The sequence below is a fragment of the Rattus norvegicus genome, chromosome 13 (assembly GCF_036323735.1).
Source record: "Rattus norvegicus strain BN/NHsdMcwi chromosome 13, GRCr8, whole genome shotgun sequence".
NCBI classification, from domain to species: Eukaryota; Metazoa; Chordata; class Mammalia; order Rodentia; family Muridae; genus Rattus; species Rattus norvegicus.
This window is the reverse complement of record NC_086031.1, coordinates 76,963,191-76,989,681: the sequence shown is the minus strand read 5'-3', so window position 1 is coordinate 76,989,681 and position 26,491 is coordinate 76,963,191. Positions and strand designations below refer to the sequence as shown.

Here is a 26,491-nt window from a genome sequence, read left to right as displayed (position 1 = left end):
TGACAATTTCTTGTCAACAAGGTACCCAGGAATGTGTCATTTTCTTTTGTCCAGTCCTTTTTGTGTGTACACACACAGATTCCCACAGGCAGATCCTTCCCTCAAGATTTTTATATCAACACTCTTCAAAATTCTGACTGATGCTTATCTAGATTGCAAATCATTATACTTCCACACACACTAATTGTATGTTTACTTGCATAAATATTTTGTATTAAAGTGCATTTATGCTTAATTCTTTTTTTTTAATTAGATGCACCAAAGGTTCCAAGCCCATGACTTTCACCATTCTAAGCATCAGGATGACAATTGAGCCATAAAGCCATTGTACGGGTGCATATGTGGCCATAATTGTACAGCATCGTTTAAGTGGGTGATAAGTTCTGTTTGAAGTGAGCTACCCTGCACCTCTAGCTATTTGTGAGGCTGAAGCCAGAAAATAACAAATCTATATTCTGCCCTGGGCTACTGGACAAGTTCAAGGACAATCTGGGAAACTTAGTGAGATCCTGTCTCCACAATGTTACAATTGAAGACAGGGCTGGGGACAATCAAGTTCAAAGAGAAGCCAGTAAGAGAGAGGAGCTCTGCTTTAGAAAAGAGTGAGGCTTCTTTACGCAGACTCCTTGGGGAAGAGGAGAGAGTAAGTGCTGTGGAGAGAATTCTTGGCAGAGGCAGAACAAATGTCAAGCCAACCACAATGTCACAGGGAAGCAGCAAGGTGGGTGCATTGCCTGGGGCACTCTAAGGAAAGCACACAGTAGCCCCTGGCTTACAAGAGGCTCAGGGACCAGATGATAGAGCCCTAAAGTAGTGGTGAACAGCTTGGATGTCACTCTTAGTAAGATGAGAAGCCACGAGAGAATACCAGTCTTGATAATGACACAGCATATGACAATAATGCCATACCTGTAAGAGTCTCATGTGGCTGGGTGTGACGGGAAGCAGGGCGTGTACTTCTCAAGCATGGGCACTAAATGTCAAACCACCTTTGTGTACATTTCAGACACCCATAAACTTTGGGTTTGGGGGAGTACTTGGCCTATTTATCTTCCCCAAGTTTCGTTTCTAAAACGAAGGTGGTTGTAGTCCTCTAGAGTGTGCTCAGTAAAGCACAGTGAGATGGTGCATAGAAAACACAAAATGAGACAGGCACATTCGAGCATTCTTATTGTCATGTATAAAAATGATCATTACGATCATTATCATTTCCATTATAATCTGCTTTCTTTAGCAGCTAACAAAGGCTAAAACATTGTATGAGGGCCTGGGAAGACTGTCTAGCAGAGCACGTGTTGTACAAGCATGTGGACCTGAATTAAAATCTCCAGAATCCACATAAAAGCCACGCTTGGTGTTTTGCACCTGTAATTTCACTGTTAGGGAACTGGGCATGGCAGGATCCCGGGGGATTTCTGGCTAGCCAGTGTAGCCAAATTGGCAAGTTTCCAGTTCAGTGAGATACCCTGTCTCAAAAGATAAGGCTAAAACCAACCAGAGAAGGCACTTGACATCAACCTCTGACCTACACAAACATACAGGAACCCACACATAACAAACACACACACACACACACACACACACACACACACACACTATAAATGTTATAGCCTCATGAAATTGTAATATTTTTGTTGTTTTTTCTATTTTCTGGATATGGCTTATTACACTGGTGGTTTATCCAATGTATGAATGTTGGTGTGCCTTCGTGTATATTTTCCTTACATCGAAATATGTTGTATATTATGACCTTGTAAATTATACCCCTTTTAAGTGAAATAATTATATACTTAAATCGTGCAATACACGTTTGTGAGAGAAAAAACAATCATGGAAAAGAAAAGTTATTTATTCCCCCCCCCCCATGAACTTCTTTTAAAAATCTGTTATTTTCATGGGCTTAACCATAGCCATACAACAAGAAAACAATCTAAGAAACGTTTTCCTAATCTTTCACCTTAGAGTTGCGCTACACAGTTCATTTTTGCATGGAATTTTCATGTGCTTACCAGTGTACACTTGTGACCATCCCATAGGAGATGGAGACAGATAGATCTTTACAGTGGATCAAAAAACAAAACCGGAAACTAAAGTCAGCAGTGTGCTCCAACTGTAACTTCTCTCGGCATTCTTCAGGGATGGCATTGCTGTTTTCTGCACGCTGTGTGGTCCCTCGGGTCCTCTTCAATTGCCTGGTGTTCAATGTCTAATGGCCGCCAACTGTTGAGATCCATCAATGTGGCTGTTTAGCTTCAAATTTCATTTTGTGAACACTCTCAGTTACATCAAGAAATGGTGGTTCTAGGTAGTTCTCCATGACATCAGAGAATCAGATTAACCTAAAGACCGATATCATTTAAGCAAAATTTTCGGACTTAGGCACCGTGTGTTTTGCTTTTATGTCAGCAATCATTGGGTCCCTAACAAATCCGTCAGTTGATCCCCTACTAGAGAAACAGTTCTGCTTCCCATGGAGGCATCTCTATTTGACTTGGAGGAGGTCCTTGTTTCTAAGCTGTGGAGGGCAGAGATGTGGCTGGCTAGATATGTACACTCGTGAGCATATGTGTGTCCATGGTGAACATGTATGTACATAGTGTGTGTGTAGGTCAGGGACAACATGGGGATGCCTCCCTCCCTGTCTATGACAGAGTCACTATTGGCCTGGAAATTCACCAGTTCGACCAAGCTAGCTGGCCGTGAGCCGCCAGAGATCCGTTTGTCTCTGCCTTCCATCTTGTCTTGCTAGGTCACAGGCACGAGTGATACCAGCCCTGCTTGTTTCCTTGGGTTCTGAACGCAGACCCTCACGGTTGTGAGGCAGGCATTTATGACTCAGTCGTCCAGCTCCCCAGCCTGGAAAACATATTTTTCTATTTCCATCATTTTTAAAGAACTGTGTAAATTTGATATCATTTAGATAAGCACCTATCACTCAATCTAAATGAAATGTTCATCTACAAAACTTTTTCAAGTACATTTGAAATAACCTCAGCACTGTATTTTCTGTCGCTTCTATATAATAGATTATTTTCTGTCCCTCGCATCTAAGTGTTCCGTGACCCTGTTTCTTGTCCCTGAATGGTGTCTCTTGGGGGTTTTCTTTTTGAAAACCCATCCTTTTTTCATTCCTTCCCTTTTCATAACCATCTTTTCTTCTTCAGAACTTACCAACACATCTGAACCAGCTGGCTCAGTCACTCACAGGTATCCTCCTGTGTCCACTTCTCTATCATGGGAATCACACCCCTGTACCAACTCACACCTGTCCACCACACCCCTGTACCAGCATACCCTGGTACCCTCACACCAAGCTTTTACATGGGTGCTGGGCACCTGAGCCTACGTCATCATGCAAACATGACAAGTATTTTGCCAACAGAGCATTCTTCGCTGCCCCTGTTTCTTGTAATTCTTCCTTTGGCTATTGAATTGAACTTATCACCACTATGAAACTGCATGCTGCTACTCAGGGCTTTGCACAATTTCAAAATAGAGATGGTTTTAGTGGGATCTCTAGTTAACTGTTCAGAATACGATGTAAGTTATGCTCGTGCACCAACGCTCACGACCTATTAAAACTTTCAAAAGACTTATCTACCAACACACATGTATAAATATCCCTTCTAACTTTGATTACAAATAAGTGTGAATCTGAGATCTGAGGGGCAGGTATGATAAACAGGACTTTTGGGCGCCAATCGTGGGTTTTCAATATGACATTAAGGAATTCTAAATTCAAACTCTCTGACCCATGAAGTATGCAGTGGAATAGGGCTGACATGGGAGCAAATCCATTCTTGTTTAAATCCTGGCACTGCTGTGTCCTTGTGTATGACCCTCCAGTCATCTCTCCTTTCTAAGCTTGATTAGCACTGTCCTCGGAGAGAAGTGTATCACCACAAGCTCCTTGCCTTCGACTGGTGACTTATTCTTTGGCATCCTGAATGTACATCCAGAGCTGCAATTCTCAACTGTATGGTTAAATATTCTTTGGAAACTATTAGTCGGATCTGACTGTGCCAGAGAGAAATTTCTTATCTGTTGTCTAGGAAGCCTAGTTGTTTAGAGGGAATCCTAAGAGTGCCTGTGGGGTAGGCCAAACTTCAAGGTTGAAAATGGAGGACAGGACTTGGCCCACGGTCTGTGAGGCAACCCAGAAGTCTCATGCCTGCCTTTAGAAGCTGGCCCTCCAGCCATGGAAAAAGGCAATGTGAGATCCAAGCATGCCCTGGGAATGATTTGGTGAGAAGTCAGTTAAGAAACCTCAGAGCATTTTAAGAGGTTTCTGTTCACTGCAAAAATACACACACATATACCACACACACACACACACACACACACACACACACACACACACACTTCTATACAGGGGGTTTCTGTTACATCTTCCTCCTCCAGTATGAACCAGTGTGAACTTCTTCTTCAGAAGCTTAACCTAATGGTAGAAAAGAAAACAGCTCTGACACCCAGCTTTTCCTGTGAACTCAGGATGCCGCAGCTATAACCAACCTGGGATGAAATTGTGTTCTACCCAGGTCCCATTGGTACCTTAGAAAATGCTATTTTTAGAGGACTCTACAGTGACTTTTCCTTTATGTCAAAAAAAAAAAAGTTAAAAGAAAGGGTCTCTGTGTTTCCCCAAGTGGGAAACAGAGGAATGGCCATGGACTTTTACAAACATTTACAAATACAATTGAATGAAAACAAGAAATAACCAAAGGAGAGGCTGTGACAGCACCTTGGTATGATGAGAAGAAAGTTTATAAAAAGGATAAAAAAAGAGAGAGATTCAGAGGAAGGGAGAGTCCAGAGTAGATGTGACCAGAGTGAGCTGGACTATGTGATGAGAGGAGAGGGGAGAGTAGCCTGGGCCAAGAGACTGGCCAAGAGAGTTGACGAAAAGACCAGGTCACCAAAATAAATGGATTATATAAGGAAGGGTGGGGTGGGGGAGATAGAGTAGGGGGTGATGTATGCCAGTCAGGAGGGCCCTGTAGCAGGTAGAAACTGAGAGATACAGGGAGAACCTTGTAGCCAACAGCCTGTGTAGGAGTGGGAGGGTCTGACACCCCACTACAAGCACTACTTTGAGCAGCTGTGTGTCCAATTCCAAAGGTCTTAGTTATCCTTCCATGGAAAAACACTTTCAAGGATTTAGACATAAGCTACTGTCAACAAGAGTAGTGGAGAGCATTATAAAACATTATCCTGGCAGCTCTCTGCTCCCAGACCTGGTGAGAGAGAGACCCAACCGCCTGGTCAGGTGGGCACTCCTGAGGCTGCAGAGCGGAAGAGACCACCAACACTGCTCACCCCTGCCCACATCCCTGGCCCAAGAGGAAACTGTATAAGGCCTCTGGGCTCCCGTAGGGGAGGGCCCAGGAGCGGCAGGACACCGGCCTGAGACACCACCGGAACCTGAAAGAAACAGACCGGATAAACAGTTCTCTGCACCCAAATCCCGTGGGAGGGAGAGCTAAACCTTCAGAGAGGAAGACAAGCCTGGGAAACCAGAAGAGACTGCTCCCTGCACACACATCTCGGACGCCAGAGGAAAAAGCCAAAGACCATCTGGAACCCTGGTGCACTGAAGCTCCCGGAAGGGGCGGCACAGGTCTTCCTGGTTGCTGCCCCTGCAGAGAGCCCCTGGGCAGCACCCCACGAGCGAACTTGAGCCTCGGGACCACAGGTAAGACCAAATTTTCTGCTGCAAGAAAGCTGCCTGGTGAACTCAAGACACAGGCCCACAGGAACAGCTGAAGACCTGTAGAGAGGAAAAACTACACGCCCGAAAGCAGAACACTCTGTCCCCATAACTGACTGAAAGAGAGGAAAACAGGTCTACAGCACTCCTGACACACAGGCTTATAGGACAGTCTAGCCACTGTCAGAAATAGCAGAACAAAGTAACACTAGAGATAATCTGATGGCGAGAGGCAAGCGCAGGAACCCAAGCAACAGAAACCAAGACTACATGCCATCATCGGAGCCCAATTCTCCCACCAAAACAAACATGGAATATCCAAACACACCAGAAAAGCAAGATCTAGTTTCAAAATCATATTTGATCATGATGCTGGAGGACTTCAAGAAAGACATGAACACACTTAGGGAAACACAGGAAAACATTAATAAACAAGTAGAAGCCTACAGAGAGGAATCGCAAAAATCCCTGAAAGAATTCCAGGAAAACACAATCAAACAGTTGAAGGAATTAAAAATGGAAATAGAAGCAATCAAGAAAGAACACATGGAAACAACCCTGGATATAGAAAACCAAAAGAAGAGACAAGGAGCTGTAGATACAAGCTTCACCAACAGAATACAAGAGATGGAAGAGAGAATCTCAGGAGCAGAAGATTCCATAGAAATCATTGACTCAACTGTCAAAGATAATGTAAAGCGGAAAAAGCTACTGGTCCAAAACATACAGGAAATCCAGGACTCAATGAGAAGATCAAACCTAAGGATAATAGGTATAGAAGAGAGTGAAGACTCCCAGCTCAAAGGACCAGTAAATATCTTCAACAAAATCATAGAAGAAAACTTCCCTAACCTAAAAAAAGAGATACCCATAGACATACAAGAAGCCTACAGAACTCCAAATAGATTGGACCAGAAAAGAAACACCTCCCGTCACATAATTGTCAAAACACCAAACGCACAAAATAAAGAAAGAATATTAAAAGCAGTAAAGGAAAAAGGTCAAGTAACATATAAAGGGAGACCTATCAGAATCACACCAGACTTCTCGCCAGAAACTATGAAGGCCAGAAGATCCTGGACTGATGTCATACAGACCCTAAGAGAACACAAATGCCAGCCCAGGTTACTGTATCCAGCAAAACTCTCAATTAACATTGATGGAGAAACCAAGATATTCCATGACAAAACCAAATTTACACAATATCTTTCTACAAATCCAGCACTACAAAGGATAATAAATGGTAAAGCCCAACATAAGGAGGCAAGCTATACCCTAGAAGAAGCAAGAAACTAATCGTCTTGGCAACAAAACAAAGAGAATGAAAGCACACAAACATAACCTCACATCCAAATATGAATATAAAGGGAAACAATAATCACTATTCCTTAATATCTCTCAATATCAATGGCCTCAACTCCCCAATAAAAAGACATAGATTAACAAACTGGATACGCAACGAGGACCCTGCATTCTGCTGCCTACAGGAAACACACCTCAGAGACAAAGACAGACACTACCTCAGAGTGAAAGGCTGGAAAACAACTTTCCAAGCAAATGGTCAGAAGAAGCAAGCTGGAGTAGCCATTCTAATATCAAATAAAATCAATTTCCAACTAAAAGTCATCAAAAAAGATAAGGAAGGACACTTGATATTCATCAAAGGAAAAATCCACCAAGATGAACTCTCAATCCTAAATATCTATGCCCCAAATACAAGGGCACCTACATATGTAAAAGAAACCTTACTAAAGCTCAAAACACACATTACACCTCACACAATAATAGTGGGAGATTTCAACACCCCACTCTCATCAATGGACAGATCATGGAAACAGAAATTAAACAGTGATGTCGACAGACTAAGAGAAGTCATGAGCCAAATGGACTTAACGGATATTTATAGAACATTCTATCCTAAAGCAAAAGGATATACCTTCTTCTCAGCTCCTCATGGTACTTTCTCCAAAATTGACCATATAATTGGTCAAAAAACGGGCCTCAACAGGTACAGAAAGATAGAAATAATCCCATGCGTGCTATCGGACCACCACGGCCTAAAACTGGTCTTCAATAACAATAAGGGAAGAATGCCCACATATACGTGGAAATTGAACAATGCTCTACTCAATGATAACCTGGTCAAGGAAGAAATAAAGAAAGAAATTAAAAACTTTTTAGAATTTAATGAAAATGAAGATACAACATACCGGGAAAGGGAATAACACTCGAAATGTATATAAGAAATACTCAAGTTAATAAAAAAAAAAAATTATCCTCCACTCAGAACTGCCATCCATGGCTGTCACCAAATAGATGACTGGAAATGACTCAAACAGCCACTGGCCAGGCCACACCACGTTCTCTGCTTCCATTGTGTCTTTTATTTAAGGATCAGGGCATCCTACACAGTGACATCATGGTTGCCATACATGAGCCATGTGCACTGAGCGGGGAAGCTAGTCACTCCCGAGCGTAGAGAAATACTTGGTTGAACTCCCGAAACCGATTTGCTAGATCAAAAGCTGCTCTGCTGTGGAATGCAATAAACTCCATCTGTCTGAGGTATTTCCAGCAATATTGTTCTTCTTAGGAGAACCGGGATCCCATTGTTCGTGAAAATGGTCTTTTACCCACAGTAAAATTCCCAGTGGGCTCTTTCCTGCCTTACCGAACAGTTGGCATCCTCTTTCTGAAGAATTCCTTTGGGAGTTTTGTTTTATTTTTTTTCCTCCATTCATTCTTGTGTTGTTATTTATGCATCTGATAAGCTGGTGTGCGAACAGTTGTACTGTGGCAGCCCACAGTGCTTAAGAAACCTCTCTATAGGATTTTATCAATGCCTTTATATTTTCCTCGTTAAATACAATTGCTACAATGGTCCCTAGAAGAGATGGTTTTCTTAAGGTCAGCGGCTGACATGGAAGTCAGGGAAACCCAGGATCATCACCTTCCCACTCTCTCAGAACGTTTCCTTGTGTTTTCCCCTCATATCCTCAACCTACATGTTAATGGCAGGTCTCTAGGCTGGCCCAGTCCCATCTCCGGGCTTTCCCTCGGATGCACACACTTCTCTCACAGTTCTCTGCAAACCTCACATCTCAGTGAGACATTTCTTCTGCACCCCTGTGAGGAGAAGCTCAGATCCATCCTGGGCTCACATCCCATCACGTCTGCCCCACAGGAGCTGACCTTGCAAGGACTCAGGCTTCTCTAGAAGCAATGAATCACTGTTTTATTTTTTTTAGGCCATATGTGAGTTAAATTGTTTGATGTAAATCATACTCTCCCAGCTTCGGTTTGCAACAGAGTCATTGGCTGCCACTTGCCACTGGCCGCCCCGTCTCCATACACAGTATTGCGTTTAGAAATGTCTACTTTTTTTGTGACTAGCCTTTCCAGATCCGTGTTACTGAGTGTGCAGGACTGTTTATTTTGGCCGAAGCCCCACTCTACAGTCTTGACTTCCCATGCCAACCCAAGACAGAAACTCATAACTTACCAAAGAAAAGAAAGGCTCAAATGGAGACTGTAACTCGGTCTGCTTCCTCCGTTGCCCCAAACCACCCACTCCGTGCCTTCGTACTTGCTTCTTTAACAAAAAAAAAAAAAAAAAAAAAAAAGCAAACAAAAAAATTTTAATTCCACCTTCTTTGAAAGCAAGGATGCAGTGCTTGTTTTAAAAAAAAAAAGTAATGGCTGATGAAATTTTCCAGTACTTGGCATGTTGGAGGAGGGGCTGTCAGGAAAGCCATGCCAGCAAACTAACTTCTCTGCCTTTTATGCTGGCAGTTCACTTATTACCAATTCAAACCAATTCTTTCTGGCTTGGATCCCATACCCCAAGTATTCTGAGTAGAAAGGAAGGGGGGAATATCGCCATTCTGTTGCAAAACCACAACTTCACTCTCCCTACCTACATGGATTTTCCGACTTAGGCATGAGCTCTGGATGTACACGAAGTTATCAAAAGGTTCAGTTATTCACTTGGATTCTGACATAGCAAGAAAAACCTCATAATTTTGAAATCAATTTGTATTTAACATATTTCTCTCTTTTTTTCCTTCCTTGTGGCTGCACGCACAGGGGAGCAACAAAGTAAGTCCTCTGCCCCGTTGCAGCTCTTTGTCTCTCCTGTCTCCCAGCCCCTACTCCTGCATGCCTCTTGACAAGCGTGATTCTCTGCATGTTGGGATGGCCACCCTCTACTGGCCACTACATGGCCACTGAGGCTGCTCTGCTTTGGCCTTTTGGGAGGGAAATAAGTTACGTTTTCAGAGGTGGTTATGGGACATGTCAAAGGGGTCGCTCAAAAGAAAAAGACCAACTCCAAGAGCAAAGGAATGGTGAGGATTTGTCACCAAAGGCTTTGCCAGACTGATAGATCTCAGTGCAGCCGAAGAGTTGACCCCAAACCAAAGCTCGCACAGTTATAAAAACCTCAAACTGGAGCCTTAAAGGGCAGTGTGGCACGCTTTGTTGGCAAAACTGAACTAGATTCGTGCACTGGCTTTGAAGGGGCCTTAAAATGGAGGAGGAGGGTGGGGTCACCATTTGACTTGGCTCCTGTATCCTTAATGAGTTCCAGCTGTGTGGAAGTGGCAGCCTGTGGGGAGGTTGAGGGGAGACTGAGCCGGCCGTATGACCGGCAACACACATGGACGGCCCAAGTTGTTTTAATGTTCTTGCTACAATAGATAAGTGAGAAATTGCTGCTTCACTGGGGTTGCTAGTTTGGTTAAATAATTTTCATGTAACTTTCCCAAAAGCTTCATGCTACTTCCCATTTACTTAGAAGTATAAGTATAATATAGTTGGGGAAAGTAGCCTTGTAGGCAGGCTGATTTTCTTTTAATTGTTGTTTTGGGGTTTCTTGTTTTGTGCTGCTTTTCCGTCATGTAACGGTCGTTTATCCTACCAGGTGGCCCACTTGAAATGGGCCTCAGTGGATACAATAAGAATTGAAAGGGATCTGTTATATAAGGGTTGGCCTGCATATCCAAAGCAGCTGGAATTCATCAAAATTGCTATTCATAAGCCATATGTATAGAATGTAAAACAAATGTGGGAAATATTTCGCAGTTTAATTTGATGGAATGTGTTATTATGGAGTAAATTGACATAGATGGCTGGTACTAAAAAATGTGTCACTTCATAAATTTATCCTCTGATATAACTGCTCACAACCCAGGCAATGCTGTTTAATAAAGTTAAAATATTGCCAGAAATGTACAAAATCAGCATCTGCAAAGAAGGAAAGAGGTGAAGTCACATGATTCGTAGTGCACTTTTAAAAGGAAATAGCAGGTAACTTTAAAAGAAATTAAAGGCTTCTCCCACAAAGTGAAAGATAGTATTTCTAACTAATACCACGACTCTTAGGGACAATGACAAAGTGTGAAACTCTTGTTTTAATTCTTCTACTATTTCAGTTCTTGAATTATAAGTATTTTCTTCTGCTCATTTGTATCTCAGTAGATCTCTGACCAGGACTTCACATGTTGTACATGTTACTTGATAATAAAACAACCAACCATCCATCTGACCAGTTAGCTGTGGGTTAACTGTGCATTAACTGTGGGTACACTACTAGGGAGCCAGCTGCTGACATTTGGAGAGTGCTAACTCTGCTCACTAAAGGAGCATCCATGCTTATCTCTTTCTCAAGCAGTTCATGCAGGCTTAAGTGTTTATAAAATCACACACACGAACACACACACACACACACACACACACACACATACACATATACATACACACATACACACATATATACATACACATACATACATATACATATACATATATACATACAAATACATATATACATATATACATACACACACACACACACACACACACACACACACACCATGGCAAGAGTCACCCATTTGTCATGTCTCATTTCAAGAAGCCTTTTTGGACTATGGATGCTACAGTGGATATAGTTTGCTGTTTCTTTAACTCATTTAAATGAAGAGAATGAGAAAATATAAAAAAAAAAATTGGGCTGGGGTGGGGTAGCTCAGACTGTAAAATGCTTGTCTTGCAGGCACAAAGACCTGAGTTCAATTCCCAGAACCTGTGTAAAAAGTTGGACATGGTGTTATTTGTAATCCCAGCACTAGGGACATAGAGACAGGTAGATCCCTGGGGCTCTTTGGCCAGGAACCTAGTTTACCTGTTGAAAACAGGCTAATGAGAGGCTCTGTCTCAAAAACTAAAATGAATGGCACCTGAGGAATTATGTTTGAAGTTGTCCTTTGACTTCCTCATGTATACATGTACATGTACATATGCTCCCTGCACACATACATACATACACACATATCCACACACATGTACACATATAGTCCAACACACACACACACACACACACACACACACACCTCAAAAATTGTAAACCATTGTTCACTAAACCTTCTAGAATAGGGCTGAAGCCCCTGCCCAGGGCCTCCACAGTCAACCGCATACAGCATGAATATCTGGTAAATAGTGTGGGGGAAGCTGGTTGAAAGTAAGTCTCTCAAAAACACAGGTGCTCACTGCTTTTATTTGTAATCGAAGGATGGATGTTTCAGTGGGGTTGGTCTTTATTACCCCATGCCTTATTTTTTAATTATTTATACTGTGCATAAGTGATAGTTTATGAAAAATACACCAATACTTTTAAAATGCAGTCATCCTCCTGACCATAGACTCTGGCACGGGAGTCTCTCGAATCACAAGCGGCACATCTGTATGCTATTTTCCTGGAGCTTAGAATTTCAGAGTAAATGGAAAACACTGCAACCCAAGCTGTGCTGTCTCCAGAGTATAGATCTGGATTCTTTAGAAGGAGAATGTGAATCTGTCTTTTCCCCTTCTCATGTTGGAACGACTGCTCTGAGTTGTCCCTGAGGCAACATACCTGCCATATAGGAGAGCCAGCTGTGAAGTGTGGCTCATTTCAGATGGGAGAAGGCTGACTGTTTACTGAGCGCATGACATTTTAGTACTGGGGATGTTAACCAGATCCTAAGGAAAGCAAACTGTTTAATGAACTCTCTTTAGGAGTACAATGAACTCTCCTCCCTACACACAGTAAGTGTAGCACATACCCACATCCATGCCCACATGGAATCCCCCACATACCCACATAGAATCCCCCACATGCCCACATAGAATCCCCCACATGCCCACACATAACCCAGGGTGTTTGGAACAGCCCTGGCGCTTGTTTTCTTGGTGACAGGTTTGCCTCATCCGTCTTTCATTTATGCTTACAGTTTGGGAGCTCATCCTCCATACTGCATCCGTATGTAGAGCACCAGTTCCCATGAGAGAAGCACATACAGCTTACATTATGGGCATGTGATAGAATGGAACAGTGACCCTTAACTCCTCATTGGATAGTCATCACTACTTCTCCTGGAAAGCATAATTTTCCTTTTGTCAGAAAGTCACAGTTACTCTGAAGGAAGAAAAAAACCTAATTTTTTTGAGTATTACTTAGTTTCCCTTTGGAAAATATTCATCTTTGGCACACTGATATTCTAAGTTGCTCATGGTAGAGTCTCTTTCCCCTTAGACAAGTTCCTCATGACCACAGGAGTTCATGTCTTCATCAGGAAGGCCAGAATCCAGGCCCTGAGTCAGCTTGGGGAATGTGGACAGACAGCAGGTAGCCCATGAGAAAGGTTAAAAGAGCTTGTTTTGGGTTTGTTCAACTTGTTTGTTTACTGAATAGAAATTATCAACCAGAAATACCATCTGCAAACCTGAGGTCTTCTGGTAAAATTGAGTCTCCATGCTCAGTCCTAGAGAAAAGACATTTAATTTCCCACATAATTTAATTTCTCTCTGAAAGGACAGTTCTATAGATTTAGTAAACTTTAAATATTATTTCTCTATCAAAGAGTTTGGCTAATCTTTGTTAAATTTGGAGAATTCAAGGTAGAAAAAATTTAAATGTAAGAAATAAAACATAACAAATTGTGAGTGATTTTTTAAATGATATTGGTGCAAAAATCAAATGGAAATGTAGAGAATTCTAGACCCAATATTAATGCTTCTAAAAGTTTTACATTGTAGGAAAACATTTATTACCCTTTGGAAGAAAAAATAATAACTTCAGTTTTATTTAACTTCAGTCTCTTTAAATTAAAGGAGCCTTATATTTCCCCAGGAGGAGCACAGGATTGATCACATTTCATATGAAAAGGAGAAATTGAATAATATATTTCAAAATCAGAATTCTATGTGTGTAGTATCTGTACAGAGGTCTAGCACAGTGAAAGGCAGTAACTTCCCACACACTAAAGAGCCTTGATGTGTAAGAAAAGGAAGGAAGGAGAGTGAGAGCTAAGCACCTGCTTTTCTTCACGTTTAACAACGCCTGGTCCAGTGATTCCCCGGATGCTCTCAGCAAGTCTGGTGGAATGAGCAGCTCCAGTCAAGGGGGAAAGTGGTTATCCATCAGGTTACCTACCTATTTGGTAAAACTGGTTTCTACTGGTCATGATAGAATTCTCCAGGAATGGCACCAAGATGTATATTGAAGAGCATAGATGTCGAAATCAAGCTGGTTCACTTTACCTTATGAGAGGCCGTTAGCTCCTTATTGTTGTTTCTACCACCAGTGAGAGATCATTGGTAGCCACTGAAACTCCATCCTCACGACCTAGTGGTGTCGTCTTGACAGTGTGTGTTATATTTATTGGTTGACTGAAGGAGCCAAGAGGATGGCTGGAAGAACACTCTGAGCTGCTTAGAGAACACCTTCCTCCATTGAAATTTTTTTTTAAGTAATGTGTATGATTTCCCTAGTTTTCTAAGGAGCTTGATAATGTATTCCCTTGGGATTTCCAGAGAGCATCCATCTGGTTGACTAGCTTTATGCCTAAGCCAATAAGAATAGCATTAACTTAAGGGAAGGGATGAAAACCCAGTAGTCTCTAAGTGTTACTCCAGTTCTATGTAACTGTGACAACCCATCATCTCTCAAAGCACTGCAACACCACAAAACGTTTTGTTTTCGTTTGGCCAAATGATATTAGAAGAAAATTATCAATGCCTAGGGTATGAGTTCACCACCGTTAATCATAACCAGTTGGAGGAGGGGACAGTCCAGTTGGGGCTAGAATACTTTGAGACGTGATTTAGATTTTTTTTATTATGTTCCTGAATGTTTTGATCTTGTCAAATAGACTATATTTGAGTTATATAAGACAGGACATTGTTGAAGAACTTAGACAACATCAGCTGCCATCCTCAGAAATGCTGTTCTCCTTTTGGGTGGGGTCTTTCGCTGGCTTGGAGCTCACCATCTGGGTCAGGCAGGTTGGTCAGCAAGCTTCAGGGAACCTTTCGTCTAAGAAAGAAGGTAGTGGGTGATGAGGCGGGCTTCTGAGGGGTCGGTAGGTCATATTGTTGTATTTTCATTTTCTCTGATGTGTTCAAGTTAAAATGACTTCTCTCTAGTGAATGAAAATTCATGTTTCAGACATCAGAGCTGTTTTGACATGTTTTTCTCTCTTTGGTATGATTCATGGTAGTTTTTGAATGGGATGCTTTAACCCTTCTCAAAGCATAAAAGTATCTTTTTTCCCTAGTAGACCCAGGGATTTAACACAGGTTCTAGATGTGTGAGAGAAGCACCATGCCATTGAGATACACCTCCATCCAAAAGGCAGTTCTTTACACCCATTTTGAAAGCATTTTATCATTGGCCATGAATTTGGGGCTAACACTGTGAAGAGCATTCTTTTTGAACTTAGAAAATAGGAATTTATATTTCTGGCTGATTTACCTTAGTGAGGTTATTACAGAATGCAGTAATCACACAGCACCACTATAGTAGTCAGAGTTCAAAACCTTTCCCACTGTCTTTGCTCATCCTCTGGACAAAAAAAGAGAGGTACAATTGGTATAATAATTTTGATTCAAAATACATATAACTCAATCCCTTATATCTTCAAATTCAGTTACCTATGGCAACAGCAACCTAAAAATAGTAAGTGGAAGATTCTAGAAATAAGTAATTTCCTTCTATATAGCAAGATAAAACAGAGTAGCAGCAGGCTCTTCTGCCTGGTGCATAAGTCACTACTTTATCCAATGTATCCACTGGATACATACAGTATATCCACACTATGTATGCTGACTTCCTGTTAGTTACTTACTAGCCACCCAGTTTATCAGATTATCTGACATTTTATTGCAAAGTGTGTTCAAGTATAAGAATGATAATACCCACAATTCAGGTATGCCAAAGGAAAGTTATAAAATGCTTCATTTACGTGCAAAAAGGTTGGTCTGGGGAGACAGTTCAGTTGGTAGGGTGTTTGCCACCAAGCATAGGACCTGAATTTGATCCCCAAAATCCAAAGAGAAAATCCAGGCATGAGTTTGTCTGTTGGCAATCCCAGTGTTAGGAAGGAGGATGAAAGGTTCCCTGTAGCTTGCTGACCAAACCACAAAATGATGAGTTCTAAGCCAGAGAAAGATCCCATCCAAAAGGAGAGCAGCATTTCTGAGGATGGCAGCTGATGTTGTCTCTGGCGTCCACACACAAACGTATGAGTGTGTCCACATGGGCACAATTAGAGGCTGTGAGAGACCACCTCACCTGCACATATCTTTCAGTAAGGTATTTCGTTATAGTGGCTCTACCCTCTCATTGGTTTGCTAGTGACTCACTGTGTATACTTCATAGTTTATCCTGGGTCTGTATGCATTGGAGAATAAGTACAGGCATAGGGCTTCATACTCTCCAAAGCCTGCATTCACTGAAATTCCTGAAAAATATCCTCTTCAGAGAATAAGATTCTAAGGTGTATAGATACTGTATATCTAATAAACCACTGGACACTAGAGGTAGCAGATGTTCCTTTTGATTTTTTGAAACACAGTTTCTCTGGGTAGCTCAGGCTGTCTTGGAACTCACTCTGTAAAACAGGCCAGCCTCGAACTCACAGAGATCTGCCTGCCTCTGCCTCCCGAGTGCTGGGATAAGTGGTGTGCACCTTCACTGCCTGGCTCACGGAAGGTGTTCTTTAGAAATAATATAGGTTCACTCCCAAACCCCTGCAATAAAACATACATCAAAATAAGAGGAGTTGCATACACCTTTTGGTTTCCCCATACATACAAACTTTACATCTCTACTAGACTATAGTCTATTAAGTATGTAATAGCATTCTGTGTAAACAGTATATACTGAGGCTTGATGACTCTATGATTAGGAGCACTTGATGTTATCAGTTTCCAGAACTCCATTAGGAGCTCACAACTCCAGTTCCAGTGGATCTGACCTCCACAATCACATGCAAGGCACATGGCACATAAGGACATGCAAGGCACATGGCACATACCTGCGAGGCACATGCACATATGGACAGGCAAACAAGCACCCACACATGCACATAAAATAAGTCTTTTTGAATTAACTTAAAAATTTAAATTTTTAAATTTTTTAAACTTAATTTTAAATCTGCCTTTTGCTAAGAATAGTAACAATCTGAACTGCTGATATAATGAAGCCAAAGACTTGATCAACACAGGATTGTATCAAACCTTCGGTTTTTAAGATGTTCAAAAGGTGAAGTAAAACTGTCTAGCAGATTTTAAATGTAAATAACCTATCTACCGGCATGAGAAATACACACCAAAATGTATGCAAACAGAGATGAGGACTCATCACAACACTGTTTGAAGTATAACACGGATGAAAATAAGAGGCAGGAACTATGGCAGGATGTAACCATATCACTAGGGAGAGAAAGCCAGAGTGAGTACAAGGATTACCTTTAATAAAGGACAGCAACTAAAAACTTCAGGAAAGGAGGAGGGTGAAGAGATGGTTCAGTGGTTAAGAGAGCACTGGCTTTTCCTTCAGAGAATGTAATACTTTGATTCCCAAATACTCACATGGTGTTCACAACTCTCCATAACCCTACTTTCCAGAGAATGTGAGACCCTCTTTTGACCTCCGCAGGTACCAGGCATGCATATGGTGCACAGACATACATGGTTGTAAAACACTCATACACATAAGTAAGTCTTCACAAGAGAGAACGAAGCAACTTTGGGAAAGGAAATAAGTTAATATAAAGGAAAAAAATCATACATTTAGAAATAATGAAAATATAAGTTCTTATATGTATACATGTACGAAGGAAAAAAGACAATTAAAAGGTAAAAAAGCAAGTAGTAAACTATTTGTAGCATACATGAGAGTTAAATATCCTGAATTATTTCTTTTCAATTTATTTTAAAATAAAGAGGATACTTTTAATAATAAAATCATACTCTCCAGGAAAAAGAAAATTTAGTCAAATCAATAGAATGTTCACTTGGGGCCAGTAATAAAATAACCACTATATGTAGGGTTCAAACAACTTTTTCCAACCAAGAATTGTGTGTTTAAATGGTCAGATATCAACACTGAGCTTTCAGGTTTGAAGGTACTGGAAGGAATGGTGTGTCAGCTACCTTTCTATCAACTCGACACAGCTGGAGTCATTGAATAGAAGGGAGCCCCAGTTAAGAAAATACCTCCATAAGATTTGGCTGTCGACAGGGCCTATATATGTATTCTCTTAATTAGTGACATAGGAAAGCCCAGCCCATTGTTGGGAGGGCCACCCATGGGCTGGTGGTCCTGGGTTCTATAGGAAAGCAGGCTGAGCAAGCCAGGGGTCAGCATTCCTCCATGACCTCTGCAGCAGCCCCTTCCTCCAGGTCCTTGCCCTGCTTTGAGTTTCCCCTCATATTTCCTTCAATGGTAAACTACAGTGAGAAGCCACATAGGCCCTTTCCTCTCCAACTTGTTTTTGGTCATGGTGTTTCAACACAGCAACACTAACCCTAAGACAGATGGTCTTGACAGCTGGTGAGGAAGCAGGTGTCCCGGTGTCCTTCCTGAGGCAGACTGGATAGTCTGCCTGGAAGCCAGTTCGTGATGCATGCTAAATGCTGGGATTAGGCTTTAGACCTTCGTGGCCAGCTCTGCCTCTCCTAAACATTTATTATTTTTATGATTTTTTTCCAATATTTCTCTCAAAGAACGTGTCTGAAACTCTTTTGCCACATTGTTCACAATCACCAGTGTTTAAAAAAAAACACCAATGGCCCTCAAAGATAATTGGTTACATAGAATGCTGGGAAGTAAATTAAAATGTATATGTATGCAGAAATGTAGTTTTTTTTTTTTCACAAGAAATAAGAGAACTAAAGATGTGCTCCTGAAAAACACAAGTCTCCTTTGCTTTGAACTCTTTAGATGGGTTGAATGTGTTTGTGTACAGAAATTGAGAAGCTATTTCATTAGGGTTCACCCCCGCCACCCTTTGAAACGGTTTCTCCATCTAGCTCCGGCTATCCTCAATGTTTACTCATGTGTCACGTTCTCATTTTCCTGTGATAACTGCCTTTTGCACAACTTTTAAAGGTTTTTAAAAAGGCATAAACAAATGTAAATGGGTGTTATTTAAATGGAGGCTGGTGAGGAGAAATAAAAATATTTTTTAAAACCGAATATCCAGGAAGGAAAATATGTAACACAAGAATTCAAGTTCTTAAGAAAATAGACTGTCTAGAGGAAGTCGAAGATGACTGTGGGAAACGAAATCGAAGTCAAGATACCAGTAGAAGAGTGTCTGAGACAGCAGACTTGCCATTAGCATGCAATCCTGCTGATTACAGATATTTTGCAATGATTATGCAGGCTTCCACCTTTAATCCCGCCTGTACAGATATGTTATTCTCCTCACTGAAAGGCCATGAAAGGCCCCTTTGTAAGTCAGAAAGGTTGCAGCTCCTCCTTGGCTCCGGGTATCAATAGTGTCATTGTTTCAAATCCCCAGGTTCCAGGGTTCAAAGTCTCCCCCTCCCCATTCTGGTCCAATCACTCTTCCTTAAATTCCAGATCTCTACCTGTTAAAAGTGCCATTGTTCACGATGGCTGTGCCATTCATGCCCATACGCTATAGTAATACACATTATCTGAGGATTATCAGGAAGCCATTGTTCATGGCTGCATATCTGTAGGTGAGTTCTTGTAGAATTGATGAAAGAACCATAATTTGTTTAGACTGTGAACTCTGACTGCAGCCCATGCCGCATGCTACCGTAGCGTCATGCTACAGTGCCTATTTCGTATGAGAGTAATCTGATTTTTTTTAACATGTTTGTGCATGGTGTATGTGGTGTGTGCACATTCGCAGGCGGGCTCGCCAGTGGAGGCCAGAGGCCAATATTAGGTGCCTTCCTCAATCTACTCTACCTTACTTTTGAGACAAGGTCTCTCAATGAACCTGACACTCTCAGGTAGGTTGGGCTGGCTGTCTAGCACTCGTCTAGGTTCTACCTGTCTGCATGCCTCCTCCCCTAGTTGCTGGGTTACCCAGGCTGTAATGGGTGCAGTGGATCTGAACTCAAGCTTTTACTTGCTTGCAAAGCAAGCAATTTAACTAATGAGCCACCTCCCTACTCCATGACCCACCCTTTGTTTGGTTATTTTTGTCTTGGAAAGTATGACAAAAACCCTACAAAATTTCCCACTCGGGCGGACATACTTGCATGAGGATTTAAGGGTCAAGGTCTACGAACGTTATAAGGAACCGCCTTTACCAACATGTTTTATGAACACGTGTCTTCTATTAAATGAGGGGAAAAAAGCAATTTTTGTAAATTTGGATAACTTTTATGTGCTTCCACTAAAAGCCTACTTCAAAATTAGTATTCCATGAAAAGAGGAAAAAAATATTACAACTTTTCTGCATTTGAGCATCAGAACACACTATAAAAATAGACACATGAAGGAGCAGCAAATGTCTGAATTTTTATCAAGAAAACCTGTTCTAATCTTCCAGCCTTCACCATCGCTCTTTACTTTCCAGGAGGCTCAGCAGCCCAGCTCATGGGTCACCAGACAGATAGCGATTCTTACTAAGACGCAAAGTGTATTCTTCACCAGTCATTTATTTGAACATCTTTAATGTAGCCTGGACAGTTGAGACGGGGCTGCAAGATAATGCTATCCACAATGACTTGCTCAGCTCAACCAGAGGTCAACTTTTCAAGCGAAGCAGTAAATTCTTTATGTTTTTACTTCCTTCAAATGTCACAGAATTCCTGAAGTCTGCTATAGCAGCCAAGCTTAGGAAGGCCACTAACACTTTCACATTTCTAATTCACACAAAATACCAAGAGGATTATGACTCTGATGGGTCACAGAAGGGAAACTAGTTTAACACTCATATGCCACTATAGATTTATAGACTGCAAGTGGTCAGCATGCATATATAAAAAGGTTACTGTGGTCCAAGGATTGGTCCTTAATAAAGACAGTCTGTTACAACAGCCTAACAAGTAGGAAGGCCTCTCATGCAGCAAAAAGGCAGTGTTTAAAATTGTAAGTCCAATCATGGAATAGTGAGTCTTAGATTTAGATCAAAACAGGACTTTCTACACTGGTAGTCACCATGTTGTTCCATCAACTGATAATGTTTATAAGTTAGCTTGGCTGTCCTCTGTCTTCTCAACTGTCTTTCACACTCGTGAAGACAAGTCTTACCCTCTATAGTTCTGTTAACTTATTATATACCTAGAACTTGGTATATAATAAAGATACTTGTGAAACAATTAGTTGGGAACCGTGAGTCTGTGCATAGACCAAGGATGATGGTTTGGGGTGGTAGCATGAAGGAGAGAAGTCAAGGGAAGGGACAGAAAGGAGAAATAGGGAGGCTGAGGCAGAACAAAAAAAAGCAGACACTGGCCTGTTCAACATAATTGACTTACTTGAAATTACTCCCACCAGTTGTCTGATGTACATGGAAAGTTGTGTGTTTCATCATCCATCATTTGTCATGGCTAGTGCAATGGAGATGACTAGGTTTTCGTTGGGTTGTTTTCAGGACATGGAACTTAAGTCCCATTTTCCTTTATTCTTAGTTCAGGCTATAATATGGGAATAAAAAGAACTGGTGTGTGTGTGTGTGTGTGTGTGTGTGTGTGTGTGTGTGTGTGTGTTTCTAAAACAGTGGTAATAACATGTCCTACAGAGGAAAACCTTCAGGGTTACATCTTTATCTCTTTAGCCTCCCCTTCTGTACTCTTGCCTCCAGGATGGTCCTCCCCTTGGCCAAGGCCATCTCTTCAGTATCTTTTTAGAACTGTGCGGAGACTCCGTCTTTACTTCCCTGCTCTTGGACGTTTATTCTCAATTCTGTTACTGACTTTACCCAGGTAAAAAGAAATATCTTTATAGAGAAGTAAGTGTGTGTGTGTGTCCTTTTTTAACCTCATTTCCTCATTACAAAAAAAAATGATTCCTTCTTTTTGCCCTAAGTATCTTTCATTTAAGTCAAATCCTGATGCTATTATAAGGAAGCAATTGTCTGTAGGTATATCTGGCAGTGTGTGGAGACATAGTGAATTGTCCCAACTGGACTGGTGGTATTACTCTAGTGGACAGAGACCAGAGACTCTGTTGACCATCCTATAAGCACAAGAGGATAGCTCCACATAGTAAAGAATTATCCTTTCTAAAATTCCAATAGTCTGCTGATGGGAATGCCTAGTGTGAGGAAATGCTATTCTCTCCCTTCAGAAACGAAGACCATTAGGTTCCATGCGGGGAGTCAACCAATCGGTCACATATCAAATCAGTGGCACTTTCAGGATTTAATCTAGAGTAAGGTTTGAGTGTGCTCCTCTTGGGGTGTATGTGTGCACATGCATGCATGTTTATGTGTGTTCTATTTCAATCTAATTAACATACTCAAATTTAACATGTACAACTTTGTGCATATCTCATCTGCATTTCTGATGATTTCCTTAGGATTATGTAGAAGTTGAAAGTATCAAAGTGAATAGTAATTATAGGGCTTTTATAATTACATATTATCTATACATATATATGATTCATGTAGTAGAATTTCTGTAACTATCAATACTAATTGTAAGGATTTGGTTATGTCAGCAAATCTCTTTTCTTAGAGTTATAACTTACTTAGTCGCTTTAGGTCTTACTTAACAATAGGCTATATTAATTTATTTCCTTAAATCTTCTTATTTCATATTTACAGTTTAATCATTTGTCTTTCTCCAAAGTGAAAAATGTCTCTGTTGTTCAGTTTGCCTCTTTGAACTGCAAACATGCTGTGATGGTTTGAAAATGGCCCCCATAGGTTCATACCTAGTGGCACTATCAGGAGGTGTGGCCTTATTGGAGTAGGTGTGGCTTTGTTGGAGGAAGTGTGTCACAAGCGATGGGCTTTGGGGTTTCAAATGCTCAAGCCAGGCCCAGTGTCTCCTTCTCTCTGCACGTGCTGCCTGTAGGTCAGAATGTAGACAGAACTCTCAGCTACTCTCTAGCACCGTATCTGGCTGCATGCAGCCATGCTTCCTGCCATGACAATAATGGACTAAACCTCTAAACTAAGCCAGTCCCCAATCAAATGTCTTCCTTTATAACAGTCACTATGACCATGGTTTCTCCTCACAGCAACAGGACATTGATTAAGACCTGATCAACTCTTCTGAACAGCATACAGGAGTGCAGGGTTTAAGCAGGTAATCTGAGGTCAAATCGTAGCTCTGCCACTGAATAGCTCAGTGACTTTGTGTGACTCATGCCGAGTTCCTGTCTTCATGCGTTAAATAAATCTAGATGGCATCCCCTGCCTCACAGATTTAACTGAGCTATGCTTGTGAAATGTGTAGAAACTGTGTAAAATACAGTGTGGGAACAAAGTAAATTCTCAGGCAGTACTGGCTACTTCAATATCCTCTGCCTCTCCGTGTGTGTGTGTGTGTGTGTGTGTGTGTGTGTGTGTGTGTGTGTGTGTGTGTGTGTGTGTGTTGGGGGGTGGAGAACTTGCTTGCTTGCTGTCATGTCTTTGACGCTCTCTGAAAGCTTCATACATGATTTTGGACCATTAAGCTACTCTGACTCCTATTGCCATCCCCATTCTCCAAATACCTTCTGGTTTCAAATGCACTTGCAGGCTCATGATGGCCATCAGCTGGACTTCCTATTACCAAGTAATGACTTGGCTCTCCCATTCAGGATGCCTTGTGCCCCAGTCCTCCCTTGGCACAGTGTTCAAATACCCTACTATTGACCCATCCCCAGCCCTGATGGCAAGAGGTCAAATCCCTGCCTGTGGATCATCTATAAAACCAAACAAGTTGGTGAGGAAGGTGAGGACCAACACCCAAAGATGTCTCTGACCTACATAGATAACATCATGACACACATGTGTCCATACTTATATATGAACAGACACGTACGTATATACATATGCATACCAAAAAAGTTTACTATAATTCTTTTACTACTTGTGCTAGCTATTTTTTGTCAACTTGACACAAAGTGGAGTAACCTGGAAAGAGGAAGACTGAACTAATGAATTAGTTTCATCAGACTAGACTGTGGGCATATCTGTGGACTGTTGTTGTTGTTGTTGTTATTATTATTATTATTATTATTATTATTATTAATGATCAGTGTGGAAATGCCCAACCCACTATGGGTAGTGCCACATAAGACAGGTGGTCCTGGGTTGTACATAAAAGCAAGCTGAGCATGTCATGGCGAACAAGCCAGTAAGCAATTTCCTCCCATGGTTCCTGCCTCTGTTTCTGTTGATTTCCTAACCCGCCTTCCCTCAACAATGGACTGTGCTGTGAATACACCAAATAAACCCTTTCCTCTACAAGTTGCTTTTGGTCATGGTGTTTATCACAACAGCAAAAGAGCAAACCATGATCGTGCTATTCTAAGTACTAACCATGGCCAAAAGGTAGGTTACAAAAACTGATGAACTGCCTTCTCTCAATAGAAGGTTTCAAGACCTCTTTATGTTTTGTTTTGCTGCTCCTAGTAAGCGATATGATGGTGAGAACCGTTCCAAGTCTGACTAACCAGGAAATTCAGTGTTTGAATTTGTCCCTCCCAAAGTCACTGCCAGCTGTGAACAGCAGCAGATCGTCATGCTAGTAGCTCGGTAGCCTGTGAATGGGCTCTGTTCACAGCTGGGACACTGACAGTGGAGAGCCATTCAGTTTTCTCATTAAAGATGACAGTTGGCAGTCCCCAGGCTGGAAGAATGGTCTAGAGAGGTCCAATACATTTTCTCATGGCACAGGATCAGAGCTTCCTCAGCCCACCGGGTCTGCCCCTGCAGCTCATACCAGCTCACCCTTTCTGTATATTTGTTTTCTCACAGAAGCCATTACCATAACTCTTTGTACTTCTGTGCTAAGCCAAACTCTGAAAACATTCGTGGAGTTTTTCAAATGAGCCTTAGTGTATAACCAATACTTCATTATGGTTTTAAATGCAGAATAAACTGCATCTGTTCTTGATATGTGTAAATAAGCAGAAAGTTAGTCTGTGCAGATAGCCTTGTTTCCTTGCTTCCAGCCCATGACTTTTATGATTATTTTATGGAATAGCATTAACCTGTTTAAGAAGGTTTTCTCCCGTTTTTCTCATTGGTAATCCCCATACTTTCTTTCAGGCCAAGGGTGGCCATGCTGTTTATTGTCTTTTGTTTTACTAACTAGGAAATAAATTTTAACTCGTTTTGAGGGAGAGTTGAGAGGAAGCTCTGGTTGTGAAATAGATGGTGGTGGTTGGTATATCGTTATTCCTTTTCAAAGTGTTTGTTCCCCTGTCACCTTTGGAATCCTGTCAGAGTCTGTGCCTATGTGGGCTGCCAGTTTGACTCTGACGGCATTGCATCTTTGAATTTGCTGCTTCTGGGAAATGGACCCAGTCAGAATGCTCCTCTTTAATGCTTTTATTCAAACCGCCTTGTCTATTTCTACTTCTCTTTCCCAGTCTGCTAGGACATTTATGTCAGCTTATATTGCTTTAGAAAACTTATTTCTGCTGGTACCAGCATCCAAGAATCAGTCACCTGCCTAGTAGTCAATGGTATGATGCCCTAAGAGACTATCTACTCCATCAGAGTGGTACCTTCTGATTTAGATGTTGCCATTCTGTGATTAGAGACCAAAGCCCTCAGCCATTCATCAAATGCTTAGTTTGGTCAGCCATATTGTAAGTCAATACATTCCTGAACTTTTGCCCAATTGGAGGATCAAAAAAAAATGCTTCCTGGGTACTCCTAGGTAACCCCCAATCTCTAATGGGTGAATCTGGAAACTAGACTTATCTCCTGCATCATTTCTGCCTGCTCTTTTTTATATCGCTTATTTCTTGTCTAACCTCATCAATTCTGTTAGATGAGCTTTTATTGAGTGCCTACTGTATGTAAGAACTCAGTGATTACTGCGTTGGCCATTTTGTCCTTTAGAGGCTACCAATAAAACTTAGAAGAATAAGGTGTATGTGTGTTTCCATAGCTCATGAAGGAGAAATGTCTGGTGTTCAGTGGGATGGGACAGATACCCCAGTGGGTTAACCCTGACTCAGTGAAACATGAATCACGTTCAGTGCTTCTTGAGAACTAACTCACGTAGAAACAGATGCTAACTCACACATCTGTGTAGTGTTCCCCCAATCTCTTTCCAATTTCATGTCCTATAACATCAATTACCTAGGTCAACTATGGTCAGAAAATTTACACAGAAAAAAATCTAAAAATAGAAAATATCTTTTATAAATAATTTTATTACATTATATTAGTTCTTTTTGTTATTAGTTACTATTAACTTCTTACTGTATCTAAGTTATAAATTCATCTGTTATAGTGTGTATGTACTGGGGAAAGATCACATAGCCGAGACCTGTGGTTTCATATCCACAGAAGGTATTGGAGCACA

At 41.3% G+C, this 26,491-nt stretch overlaps 1 protein-coding gene across 8 annotated transcripts in view; it reads left to right on the top strand.

Moving 5' to 3' along the window:
• Dnm3 (dynamin 3) overlaps positions 1-26,491 on the top strand; it is a 478,966-nt gene that overhangs the window by 381,665 nt on the left and 70,810 nt on the right. For 2 of the 8 annotated variants that reach the window (XM_063272017.1, XM_063272016.1), the window contains one exon: positions 9,794-26,491. This exon is cut by the window's right edge and continues 20,029 nt beyond it. The exons of the other annotated variants lie outside the window; for them this stretch is intronic. In XM_063272017.1, the coding sequence (XP_063128087.1) occupies positions 9,794-9,937 (144 nt within the window). In that variant the 3' untranslated portion in view covers positions 9,938-26,491. The remainder of the gene's footprint in view (positions 1-9,793) is intronic. 8 annotated transcript variants of the gene reach the window in all.